General features: G+C 39.7%; 1 protein-coding gene across 2 annotated transcripts in view; it reads left to right on the top strand.

Annotated features, from left to right (window-relative positions):
* The first annotated feature begins 2,630 nt into the window (after window positions 1-2,630).
* acss3 (acyl-CoA synthetase short chain family member 3) overlaps window positions 2,631-13,589 on the top strand; it is a 37,771-nt gene continuing 26,812 nt past the window's right edge. The window contains exons 1-5 of one of the 2 annotated variants that reach the window (XM_079653381.1): window positions 2,631-3,126; window positions 9,393-9,537; window positions 10,473-10,661; window positions 11,507-11,641; window positions 13,264-13,404. In XM_079653381.1, the coding sequence (XP_079509507.1) occupies window positions 2,792-3,126; window positions 9,393-9,537; window positions 10,473-10,661; window positions 11,507-11,641; window positions 13,264-13,404 (945 nt within the window). In that variant the 5' untranslated portion in view covers window positions 2,631-2,791. Of the gene's footprint in view, window positions 3,127-9,392; window positions 9,538-10,472; window positions 10,662-10,762; window positions 10,828-11,506; window positions 11,642-13,263; window positions 13,405-13,589 lie in introns of those variants that run through there. The other variant, XM_079653382.1, reaches the window with a different exon arrangement.

The raw sequence follows: 13,589 nt of genomic DNA, 5'->3' as shown, positions 1-13,589 counted from the left end.
TAAAAAGTGTGGTTTTGAGAAAGGGTCATGTGCCAGATTATTTCTTGGCCTGATCCTGTTCTTATCCAAAAGGAACATTGGGTCGTGAATTTTGACAACCATTGACTCTAATCCCTGTGCAGGATGACGGTGATCATGTCTCACTAGTAAAAAGAGATGAGAATATCCTGTTTGCTTGACAACATCTGAAGTATGAAGTATTAATGTGTTTTGTTTGTGTTTAGGTTTTGCTGGATGATGTGACAGGTTGCTTTCCCACTGCTGCTCTGCTGTTTATTACCAAGCTCCATCAGGCAGCTTCTGACGGATAACGAAAGCAGATCGTAATGTGAACATGTGGGAGGTATACTGATAGACATCTTAAAAGTGTTATATATTTTCCAACAAGACATAGTGAAACAACAAACATTTTTTTTCCTTTATATTTTAGAGGGACAACTGAAGGAAGTGGCTCCATAATGATATTCTCTCACTTCTCAAGGCTGGTTGTGGACCTTTCATTATTTGTAACTGGAGCAACTTTGGGATTAAATGCCTAGCTCAAAGGTACCTTGAGATGTACAAAACGGAAATCCTGCAGCACTGATTTCCACACATCATAAATTTGTCATGGGATTTGAACCTCTAACACAAATGTCCTCTAACCATTAAAGACTACTGACGCCCCCTTCAGGGAATCAGATCCCATCACTTTGTCAAAAGGAAATAATACACGACATAAAAGTAATGAAATCGCACATTAAATCACTTTGTTTCATTCACCAGCTGATTTAACATCTTTTCATTTGAGAAGAAAGATTATGGGAGTATATTGTCCCTCCTGTCACATTATTACAAAGCATGACATGAGTAAGATCATGCTCTACTGCTGTTTATTTGTCATTTTAGCTGCTCATAAACTGACATTTAAATATATTAAGATATCAAGAGCTACTGCCATACACCCTAGATGTATAAATGCTCAAATATTGTTCTTGTACTTTTAAAGCTATTCACATATTCATCTTCTGCTTTGACTGGCACTAAATAAGGTAATAGCAAATGAGCATGTGTCCCTAGTATTTTGCATGTTTAATTTTATGCAACTTCCCTCAGCTGTAATAATGTGTAATTATGTATCGGTTTTTCCAGATTATGAATGATGTTGTTGAAAGTTATTCCCAAGCCTTTTTGCCAATTGCTGCGTCTAAAAGCCATTGGATATGTAAAATGGCAATCATTATCTTCACACTAATTCAATTATAAATCCATATTCAGACTCGGGGGGTAAAGAAAAACACAGCTTGGAGATTAATCATTTGTAGATAAACTCTGGGAATTCGCCCCTAACTTTTTCTGAAGGGCATCCAACTGATTTCTGCTTGAAAAGATTCACACTCATTACATCAAATCAGAGAAAAGGGCGAGATGGAGGGGCCATAATGAGCCATGTTGGACTCCGATTTAGTCCTGATTGGCTTTTGCAAGCAGCGATTAGTAGTTGTCTCGGTGCCATGAGTATAAGAATGATATGTATTCTGCCAATAGCATCTGCACTGTTATGAAAAGAGTTATGGCAGCGCCTGGGGGAGTGATTTAGAGAGACCTTTTGGCCGCACAAATTACAGCATGAGGAGAAGGGAGGCATCCTTTCCCTGCCAATGTTTTGATTACAGTTATACATGAATATAGATTGTAGCATACATGCTCTGTTGAAATGTGATGAGATTTAAATCAATATTACAGTCAAAAATAACAACCACAGGTTTATCATATACAAAAAGCCAATAAAACCAGGAAGTGTTAGGATAACACATTTTTATGTAAACAAAAGGATATAATTCAAGGTAGGTTGTACAGTTACATTTAAATCTAGTGAAATATGTCAGCAGCTAATACTCAAATTTTTCCTGGAAGGAGCATGCTGCTTCAAGAACTTTGTATGTATAAATAGAAACAGATGACCTGAAATATCAGATGGATGATTTACTCATTGGACACCAGTATGAAGGGGTCATAGTCAGGGGGAGTCAGCTGTATTATGGGTATTTACCAGAAGCTTGGATGATGCCAGTGACAAAATAAATGTACTCACCAGCATCTGAGAGTACGCCGTGACAGGACTGCACTGCTGTTGTGATGTAACCAGAACAAGTGACTCAGCTTAACGAAAGATTTGTTATAATTTGACTCCTGACTCCTCCTAAATGTCCTCAAACAAGCCCCTTCATCCATCCCTTGATCAGTTTAAGCACCGGTATTTGCATTCTTAACAGTAAGAGGGGTTATTGATGCCACCCTGAGGAACCTAAGAGTTTAATGCTGCAGCTAGCAAACAAAGATTTGCATTGAATATGAGCTCAAGCTGTTCACAAATAATTATCAATCATGTATTCTTGATTTGCATAACAAAATACATGCCACAGGCTAATAGCTATTCCTGAAAAATGTATTGGGGGTAATGTTGGGCTTCAAACAGTGATTTTTTGTTATATGCAGGAAATACAGCATACACATTATTTCATGGCATTCCTTTACCCATCTTAGTATTTATGTCTTGAAAAGTTTACATTGTTGCAATTCAGTTCCTGTGTTGTGCAACATTGGTTGTTGTTGCTCAAGGCTCCTCCTGCATCAACTACATCCAGGTTATAGTTCGCATTCCTTGAGAGTATAGTGAGGATTTCAGTTGGAGGCTCCTCTCCCTTTGCCTGGCCCCAGAGGACGTCGCAGAGTTGAATCCGAGCCTGTTGTCCACCTGCAGGAAAACTCCGGCAGCGTAAACGTTTGTCTTTTCTTATTAACTGCAGCAATGCACTTCCATATAAAACACTTAGTGCGTTTGAATCCCTGTGCCTCTGTGCAAGGCAAGAGGACACTTGAAAGAAAACTGTGGACAATAGTGTCTGCAGCACAACAACAACGAAGCGTCAGTAGAGCAGCAGGATCACTTGCATCTGCCGACATCAAGAAGTATTTCGCCCAGCAGTGTTGCAGAAACTATGCATCGGACACAGCGTACAACAGAGCCTTCAACTCTGCGAGGGACAACCCGGAGACATTCTGGGCTGAAGTGGGACAGGATATTAACTGGTTTGAGCCGTGGAGCAAAACTTTGCACGTTGAGGATCCAGTGTTTCCAAACTGGTAGGTTTCAATGTTGCAAGCCAACAAAACTGCAAGAATCATCAAAAACTGTCAACAACATGTCGCTTTACCACAGCTTTCTCCTTTCCCACGGAGCTTTACATCCTTGAAAGTTGACAGTAGTAGGATGGAAAGTGGAAAAAATAAACTTTCGAAATAAGTAAAAGTAAGCATAGGCTATTAAGGCATATCGGGATTCCGTGCATGATGGGGATTCACATTTTATCTAATATATTTTTTCGAAACCGATATCTTTTATGACCCTCAAATGCTATTATGTAACATAATCTATCACCTCATGCATACATTGTTAGGACACTTCGATGATTATTACAACCACGATTTGAGTTTAAAAAGGCATTTGTGTAGTCTAATTTTCTTTTAAGCCCACCACCAGCTGTTTTGTTGATTTTATGATTTGAGAAATTACAGAAAGAATTGCAAACACACAATTAAACGTAGGAAAATGTGCAGGTTGTTGGTTCCTTAGGCTATAACTCCGACTGGAAAAAAACATTCCCCTTGCAGCACAAAAATATGTCTAGTTTATGCTACAACTTTTAGTTGAAAAACATGAAGTGACGTTTTGTATTTCTTTGCCGTTTTAAGAAAGCATGCCATGTGTGTCACGGCTGCCACCTTTAGCCAGCTCTGCATTTTATGGGGTTAACATTAAAGGTGGGGTAGGTAAGTTTGAGAAATCGGCTCGAGATACACTTTTTGTTATATTCCATGGAACGCTCTTAACATCCCGATAGCAATAAATATCTTAACTGCTTTGACAAAAAATCCATAAAAAAATGTAATCTGTGGAAGCCGTAGCCTACTGTAAAAAGCACGACAAATCATCTGAGCCGGCCCGGCTAAAGTAACTGGATGGCCTAGCTACCTGCCTGTCAGCCTTCCATCTGTGCACAAACTTATCTCGTGCCCTCATTGGTCATGTGCACGTTCGTGTGTGTTGGGGGAGGGGCTCTGTAAGGAAGTGGCAGATTTTTTCCGGCTGTGTATTTCCAAATTGTAGCGCACTCGAGCTGGTTTCTCGTATTATTTCTGGTATTATATTCTTACATTTTAGTAGAGGACTCCCAAACAATCTCTACAACGAGTCTTCAAAAGCCGTAAATGAAACAACCTGCTTGTTTGAAAATTACATCTGTATTTATCAATGAAAAAGTGAATGCGAGCAAATCAACTAACCAGCTGCTAGCTAACTAGCTACAAACGCTAGCTTAATTTTTATTTTTTGAGTGTTGTATGTCTTTTAATAATGGACCAAGAGTCTCTTTAAATAAAGCTGATGATGATGATGATAACAGCAGGAACATCAGGGTAGAGAGGCACAATTTGGAGCTACCTACAACTTAACCATTTTCAAACCTTTTTCAAAATATCAGTTAGAAATAGTTTTCTTGTCTTTCATGTTTTTGTACTATTGTGTGATGTCAACTCCCATCCATCCATCCATCTTCTCCCGCTCATCCTTGGTTGGGTCGCGGAGATAGCAGTTCCAGCAGAGAGCCCAAAACTTTCCTTTCCCTGGCCACATCAACCAGCTCTGACTGGGGGATTCAAAGGCGCTCCCAGGCCAGCAAAGAGATATAATCCCTCCACCTGGTCCTAGGTCTACCCCTCTGTCTCCTCCCAGCTGGACGTGCCTGGAACACCTCCCTAGGGAGGCGCCCAGGTGGCATCCTTACTAGGTGCCCGAACCACCTCAACTGGCTCCTTTCTACGCTTTGAACACCGCCCACTCTGGTTCAATGTCCCCAGCCTCCACGGGATGCCCGAAAAGCTCTGAGGGAGGTGTGAGTTGAAGGCCTCCTGAACTTGGGTCTCCTCAAGACGTTCCCAGTTCACCCGCACTACACGTTTGGGCTTACCAGGTCTGTCCAGAGGCTTCCCCTGCCACTCGACTAGGGATGCCAGCGATTATTCGATTTTTCAAATATTCTTTACAGTCTCCATAATCGAAAATTATTTTTTAAAATTCGATTTTATTTATATATTTTTTTATTATTATTTATGTTTTTCCTTTTTTTTCCTATCTTAGTTTCGGCTGCGAATAATTAATAATAATAATAATAATAATTCACAGTTTGTACAGAATATCAGTATGACAATACGACACCCTCTGTCCTTAGACCCTCACATCGTACAAGGAAAAACTTCCGGAGAAAACCCCACAGCCACGACTCAAGATCCAGATTTCGAAATCCATGACACAGGACCGCAGGATCATCCATGACTCCGGATCCCGGCGTATATAGACACCAAAAAGAAAGACATTTGGGGAAGCTGGGTTAATCGGAACATGAGAGTACACAGGTATAGACAGAGAGAAGGCAGAAGTAAGATGTCCCCCGACAAACTAAGCCTATATCAGCAAAACTAGGGGCTGAATCTAATCAGCCCTAACTATAAGCTTTATCAAAAAGGAAGGTCTTAAGCGCACTCTTAAAAACGGATAGGGTGTCTGCCGCCCAAACACAAACTGGAAGCTGATTCCACAAAAGTGGAGCTTGATAAGAAAAGGCTCTGGCTCCCATTGTACTTTTAGAGACTCTAGGAACAACCAACAACCCTGCATTCTTGGAACGCAATGGTAAGATGGCGCCTGCCCATTAAGGGCTTTGTAGGCGAGAAGAAGAATTTTAAATTCTATCCTGTGTTCTATAGGGAGCCAGTGTAAGGCAGCCAGAACAGGAGTAATGTGGTCCCTTTTCCTAACTCTGGTTAGTACACGAGCTATAGCATTTTGTCAGCTGAAGCGACTTGACTGACTTCTTGGTACACCCTGATAATAAGGACTTACAATAATCCAGCCTTGAAGTAACAAATGCATGGACTAGTTTCTCTGCATCGTTTTGAGGCAAGATATGCCTGATTTTTGCAATGTTACATAGATGGAAGTAGGCGGTCCTTGAAATTGATTTTATGTGGGCGTTAAAGGATAAATCCTGATCAAATATAACACCAAGATTCCTTACAGTCTCACTGGAGGCCAAATTAATGCCATCCATAGTTAGTATATCTTTAGATAATTTGTTTCGTAGATTCTTTGGGCCAAGTACAATAACTTCAGTTTTGGTCGTGTTTAACATCAAAACATTTAAGGTCATCCACATTTTTAATGAGGCAGTCTTGAATTTTATTTAGATGATTAATTTCATCAGGCTTGATTGATAAATATAGTTGAGTATCATCTGCATAACAATGAAAGTTTACAGAATGATTCCTTATAATATTGCCTAACGGAAGCATATATAATGTGGACAAAATAGATCCGAGCACTGAGCCCTGTGGCACTCCATGGCTAACTTTGGTTCGCGTGGAAGATTCATCGTTGACACGTACAAACTGAGAGCGTTCAGATAGATAGGACCTAAACCAGCCTAAAGCAGTTCCCTGTATGCCAACTAAGTGCTCTAGTCTTTGCAATAGGATATCATGGTCGATAGTATCAAATGCAGCACTAAGATCGAGCAAAACAAGAATAGAGACGAGTCCCTTGTCTGAGGCTATTAGAATGTCATTTGTGACTTTAACCAGAGCTGTCTCTGTGCTATGATGTGTTCTAAAGCCAGACTGAAAATCTTCAAATAAATCATAGTTTTTTAAGTAATCACACAGCTGTTTTGCGACTGCTTTCTCAAGAATTTTTGAGAGGAACGGAAGATTAGAAATAGGTCTATAGTTGGCTAAAACCTCTGGATCGAGGTTATGCTTTTTAAGAAGCGGTTTTATCACTGCTACTTTGAATGATTGTGGAACATAGCCGGATAATAAAGACATATTCATAATATTTAATAAAGAAGTGCTAATTAATGGAAAAACTTCTTTTAACAGATTAGTTGGAATCTGGTCTAAGATACACGTTGATGGTTTAGAAGAGAGAATCATTGAATTTAATTGTTCAAGGTTTATGGCTGAAAAGCATTCTAGTTTACTATCTAGTGTAATATTAGAACTTACGTTTCCGGGAGCTGTTGATAACACTATACTGGTCAAAGGCAAGAGGTCATTAATTTTGTTTCTAAGAGTAACAATTTTATCGTTAAAAAAGCACATAAAATCATTACTACTGAGTGCTATGGGAATAGAAGGCTCAGTCGAGCTGTGGCTCTCTGTCAGCCTGGCTACAGTGCTGAAAAGAAATCTTGCATTATTCTTGTTCTCATCTATTAATGAAGAGTAGTAGGCTGCTCTCGCTTTACGCAGTGCTTTCTTATATTCATTGAGAGTAATATGCCAAATTAAACGAGATTCTTCAAGTTTAGTGGAACGCCATATCCTTTCAAGTTGTCTCGACTTTTGCTTTATTTTGCGGACATGCTATCGAGTTAAGTATTGGTGGAATCTCTTCCTTAAATTTGGCTATAGCACTAACAGATAGGTTTCTGCTGCAGGAGCTTTTGACTAATGCTTTGTAGTCTAGTAACAGTACTTCAAAAGTTACTAAGAAATGGTCGGATAAAGCGGGATTATGCGTTTTGACTAATAGTTGCTCAATTTCAATACCATAAGTCAGAACAAGGTCGAGAGTGTGATTATAGCAGTGGGTTGGTTTATTTAACACAATTTAACATGGTGTTTGTTATGGCCAATCTGTGACTAGCACAGAAGTCCAGTAACAAACCACCACTCAGTGGTTCAGATCAGGGGGGCCTTCCTCCCAATCACGCCCCTCCAAGTGTCTCCATCATTGCCCACATGTGCGTCGAAGTTACCCAGCAAGATTAAAGAGTCCCCTTCAGGAGCCCCATACAGGACTCTTTCCAGGGTCTCCAAGAAGGCCGAATACTCTGAACTGCTGTTTGGTGCATAAGCACACACAACAGTCAGAGTTTTCCCAACCATAACCCGCAGGCTTACCGTAACGGCCCGTCTACACTACAGGCATGAACAAATCTTGAAGCTGGGCGTGTCTGAAGCTTGGCGATTTTTTGCGAGCAACCAATCACATGAATCTCCCGCCCCCGACATACAAAGCAATAGCAATGTTAAAACGAAGTAAACTGGATATAAACTCTCCAAACAGGCGAAAAAACTATCAGTTTCACCCACTGTCTCTGCCACCTCCCTCCATGCCTGGTTCCTCCGGTTTGTATCCCGGTAAATAGTTCCGGTCGTAAAGAACCGGGTGATTTGCTACCGTAATATCTCGTTTGGAATATGAGGAAATGAACTGCGGTCTGGCTCTCCCAGCTTGCACGCGGTTTGATTGGCTGCGCTTGCACTGGCGGGATTTGCATAAACGGGATTTGCATAAACGGGATTTGATTGGCTGATGCCAAGCATCGAGCCTCAAAAGTTGAACATTGTTCAACTTTTGATGCCGATAGATGCTCGTGATGCTTGCAAAGCCACGCCATGCTCCCCACAATGCAGTTCGGCGAAGATTAAAAATCTTCTACGTCACCCCATTCAAGTGAATGGGCGAAGCGTTGAAAGCATTTTTTGATGCCTGTAGTGTAGACGTACCGTAACGGTACGTCTACACTACAGGCATCAAGGCATCAAGGCTCTCGTCCACAGGGGCTCCAACAAAGAAACACCCAACCGGGAGGCTTGAGGCCTGGCTTCAGAAGGGGACCCCGGGCTTCCTCCGGGCCGGGTATCCTCACTTCTTAGTTTGTCTTTCATGAGGTCTTCAAGCCAATCTTAGTCTGGCCCCCTGCCCGAGACCAATTTGCCATGGGAGACCCTACCAGGAAAACAAGGTTCCATCCAGACAACACAGCCCCCAGGTTCATCAGGGCACACACACCTCTCCACCACAGTAAGGTGCTGGTTCTTCAGAGAGGTTCAATATGTCAACTCCCATGGATGGATAAATGTTGTACAAAAATGAGAATTAAAAGTTCATTGTATGTTTACTTGCTGGGTAATTATACTATCTAGTGTGTTAGAAAAAAACAGAGCTTCGTGATTCTGTTGCTGCTATGTTCAAATGAAGAATCTCCCTGGATTCTAAAACACCATCTGCTCAACCTGCTTGCTCCTCTTATCCACATGCACAGCACCACAATGAATTGAAACTGTCATATTATCAAGTGCATTGTGAACATGTTTTAGCTTGAAGTAGCTTCATCAAGTTATGATCAATTCCTAAGTCAAATGAAAGAACCTTACCTTCCAGCTTTTTGTCTACTGGGCCAGAAACAACAGCTTATTGTATTTAAGATATATACACATGTTTTAAAGGATAAAGGTTGTTCATATTTCAAATATGGTTGTTGGTTAATGATATGTGTCTCTTTCAGGTTTGTTGGAGGAAAGTTAAACATGTGCTACAATGCAGTGGATCGTCATGTAGAGAGTGGCCGTGGACAGCAGCCTGCCATCATTTATGAAAGCCCTGTGACTGGAACTAAACGGATGATCACTTTCAGGGAACTTCAGGACCAGGTAAACAGAACTGCTTGAAGAGCTGGAGTAGTCACTTTGCTATGTTGAGTTGTATTACTGTGTCAAACGGAGAACAACACAGCAACAATACCAAGGGCCTTTCCATTATACAAATATCTCACTGATATTTTCTTCTTTTCCCTACCCCCTGGCATACGTAATTTAGTATTATTAGTTACATAAGATGCCAAACCTTTTTATACCACCTCGAAAAGGAACATTCAAACTAACATTTCAAGCTTTGATGTCATAACCTCCTATCCTGTTATCATCATGACCTCCTAAATAGATGTATCACGCTGACCTTTTTAGTACTTGTAAAAGGGAAATACAAATACTCAAACAGTTAAAGCCTGATTTAAAATGCCAGGATGTGTAGTAAAAATGGATTGTGAGATATAAAGGTAAGCTTAGTTGGATTGTGAGCACTGAAATTAGAGCTTGTCAGGGTTACAATGACATAAATACATTTAGAAGCCTTTAACTAAGACAGTTTGTCAGACCTTTTTGCTGTGTGCCAGCATTAGCATAAGGAACAGCAAAATAAAATGTTGCAAAAAGAGAAGAAAGTGAGATATTAACTTGATTGACATTTGGGAGATACTTCAGTTCCATGAAAACTCAATTATAGAACTTAAATGTGCTTTTTACAGGCAAAAATAAACTTTGGAAAAATTGTTTAAACCCGGAGGCAATCGATTATGCACTTAAATGCACTTAATCTCGTTTTTTTATCACTGTAACCTAAAAAATCATGCAAAAAACTCTTGGAAGAATTCCAGATCAGCAATATTTGTTTAACCATTAATTGTTTATGTAGTCCTGAACAATTATATGAATGGAGATAATATAAGATATTTAAACAGTGAAGTGCTAATAACCAAATGACATGTTGATATTCATTTCCCTGCATTGTGTGCTGTTTCTTGACCCAGGTGTCTAGGTTAGCAGGAGTCCTGGTGAAGAATGGTGTACGGAAAGGAGATCTGGTGGTCATCTACATGCCCATGGTGCCGGAGGCCATGTTCACCATGTTGGCCTGTGCCCGGATCGGCGCGCCACACAGCCTTATCTTTGGCGGCTTTGCTTCCAAAGAGCTTTCTGTCCGCATCGATCATGCCAAGGTTAGAAAACGTTAATATTGACCTTGCACATAAAATGTATCCTTTCATGAGCCATGGAAAAAAGACTACATGGTTTTTATTAATTCAATGTCACTCTTTAGTACCTTGACCTCTCAATAAAACTGAGGACAGGCTGATGTGAAGCTGGACAGTTACATGGCTGCAAGTAATACTTTTCAATTCCCATTTTTTATGTGCTTTTAAAAATGCCCACCATTCACCCTGCAAAATACCTGTAACACTGAAAGTCGTTGGTGCCTGAGGCTTCTTTGTTTTAGTGAGCTCAAAATAAATCATTCACAGGGGAAAGCACTTGGCTCTGCCTTTCCTTTTCTCAATCCAACAATGAAGAACAATTTTGATTCAGTCTGCAATAAGATTTTTTAACAAATTAGTAATTAGTGGACAAATCTGACATTTTGAAAAAGACTCTTTCTGAAAAGGATGAACTTTGTTATGTGATATGTTTATTCAAATATACTTTTGAAGGAATACAGTATTATGAAAAGGTTTCAAATGTATATTTAAAGCATAAACATAAAAGCAAACAAATATTGCTATGTGAAATTTGAGTGCAGTAATGTCTACCTGAGCAGAGACTGAAGTCACTGTGTGCTATGTTATCAAAGCTGCTCTGTGTTTTGTTTATTCGACTGGTCTGTCCACTTATGCATGGCAATAAATTAATTCCACTAATATCCTGATAGAAATGCAACAAAACCATTATTCAAGGCAGATATGATGAAAAGCCCTAGGCCCTGCTTCTAGTATAGCTTTATATGACCATTCTGTTAGTTTGTGACATTTCAACACAATTGAACTAACCCTTAATCTCTTTTTCTCAGCCAAAGATGATGGTCACAGCCTCATTTGGCATCGAGCCAGGCAGAAGAGTAGAGTACATCCCTCTGGTGGAGAAGGCCCTGGAGCTTAGCTCTCACAAACCCTCTAAAGTCCTCATCTACAACAGGCCGAACATGGTAAGAAGCACTAAGCAACACAAATCTTCTTTGTCAATATAGGGTCGTTTTTTGTGACAGGATATAAATGAATCTGAAATACGGCAGCCATTTGTAAACCTGATTAGTACTGTTGGGAGATGGGTTTTTCCTAAAGGCAAGCGGTTGCCATTTTTTTTAACATTTGAAACAGACTTAATCATGTAATTACATACGCAGCGTTATATTCAATGCTATGGTAGTAAGACTTTGGAATCCTGCCACTGTATAAAAGGAAGAAATAATGTATAGCTAGTACAAGTACAGTAGATGTTAGAAAACGTATAGTGTAATTGCGATAGAGGTTTCCACCTGACATAAACAGCCTGGCAAAGATCCAGTTTGGAAACAGGCTGAGTTGCACATAATGACTATACAGCACACAATTATGCATGGAAATGGTGACAGCAAGCTGACATTTGCTTCACATAAACACAAGCATAAAAGAGACACTCGATATTACGCCTAGGAAAATAAATGATTCTTAAAAAGTGCATACTCATTCCTCTCAAACGGTTTTTCTGTCTCAATTTATAGATGTCATCAGTTACGCAATGTACTTCTGTCTGACTCTTTCTTTTTAAATGAAACAACAGTACATGCTGTATTGTATTTGATCTGATTAGTGTACAGCACTGATATCTATCAGTGAACAGTCTTGTGCAATAAGAGATCGCTGTTGCATCTTTCTTGGCATATATACATGGTGGAAAATGGTTTTCAAAGGAAAAGAATCCCCTTAAAATCGTGTGAAGCTCCACTTTGAAGGTGTTTGCGGCTGCTTTATCAGTTATTGCATGCAGTGAGCGAGAGGTTGTTGTTTTTGTGAACGCAGCTTCCAACATGAAAGTGTAGTTGGATCAGCCACATTTTACTCTGGCTTTGACTAAAGAGAATAAAAAGGGTGCGTTTCAGCCTGCTGGAGGTTATATGGGCTGTCTGTCCTCTGCCTCAGGAGTCCATGTGAAATATTGAATGGTATCTGGAGCTCATTCTCTGAGAATCAAAGAAAGAAATGACCCAGACTTTTCTATAGCCTCTTAGGATGATTTGAATGATAAAAAGAAGTATGAAAGAGATTTGAAAAGAGAAAGATGTCAGCCACTGGAGATGAAAGGAGCATTATTCTATGACCTGACATTACCTTTGTTGATGAATATAAGAGATTACAAAGTGCTGGCGTTGGTTGGAACATAATTAACATAAACTATCATTTTAAATACATTTCTATTAGACTTGAAGTGAGAAGGTAAGGTTGTGTTTTTGTTTCTCAAACTGATGACAAATAAATATTGAAAACATAAATGCAGCCAGCTATCTCACGCTGTATGACCACCCACTGATACTTTACATTATGGCCATTGCTCCTTTTTAGAAAATAAAAGATAAAATACAAAAATGTTTAAAATGTATATAAAAACAGGAAGTTTAAGTACAAATGTTCAATAGGAAGATACAATATACTGTAATACAATTATTTAGATTTACATAAAAAGTAAAGATTTGCACATTGTAATGGCAATATGACAATAATTTTCTAGTTAATTACAACATTTTCTGTAAGGACAATTAGTTTACATCCCTCCTTTCTTCTTTGTTTTTAGGAAAAAGTGTCAATGAGTCCGGAGTTGAGTCTGGACTGGGAGGAGGAGATGGCTACAGCTCGACCTCATGACTGTGTTCCTGTTCCCTCAAACCACCCTCTCTATGTCCTCTATACATCCGGGACCACTGGAACGCCAAAGGTACTGACTCACAGAGAGGTGATCAGCAGCAGGGGGAAATATACCTGATGCACAGTTATAGAAATCATGCAAACATACATTATCATAGATGAGTTTTAGGATTTGTCTAAATGTCACTTCTGAGCTTCTGTGTTCAAAACAATCCATGGCCAATCCAAACACCATCTCCGTGAAATAGATTTGTA

The sequence above is a fragment of the Notothenia rossii genome, assembly GCF_949606895.1.
Source record: "Notothenia rossii genome assembly, chromosome: 10".
In the NCBI taxonomy this organism is placed as follows: Eukaryota; Metazoa; Chordata; class Actinopteri; order Perciformes; family Nototheniidae; genus Notothenia; species Notothenia rossii.
Note: the sequence above shows the minus strand (reverse complement) of the source record. Positions and strands in the feature narration are given on the sequence as shown.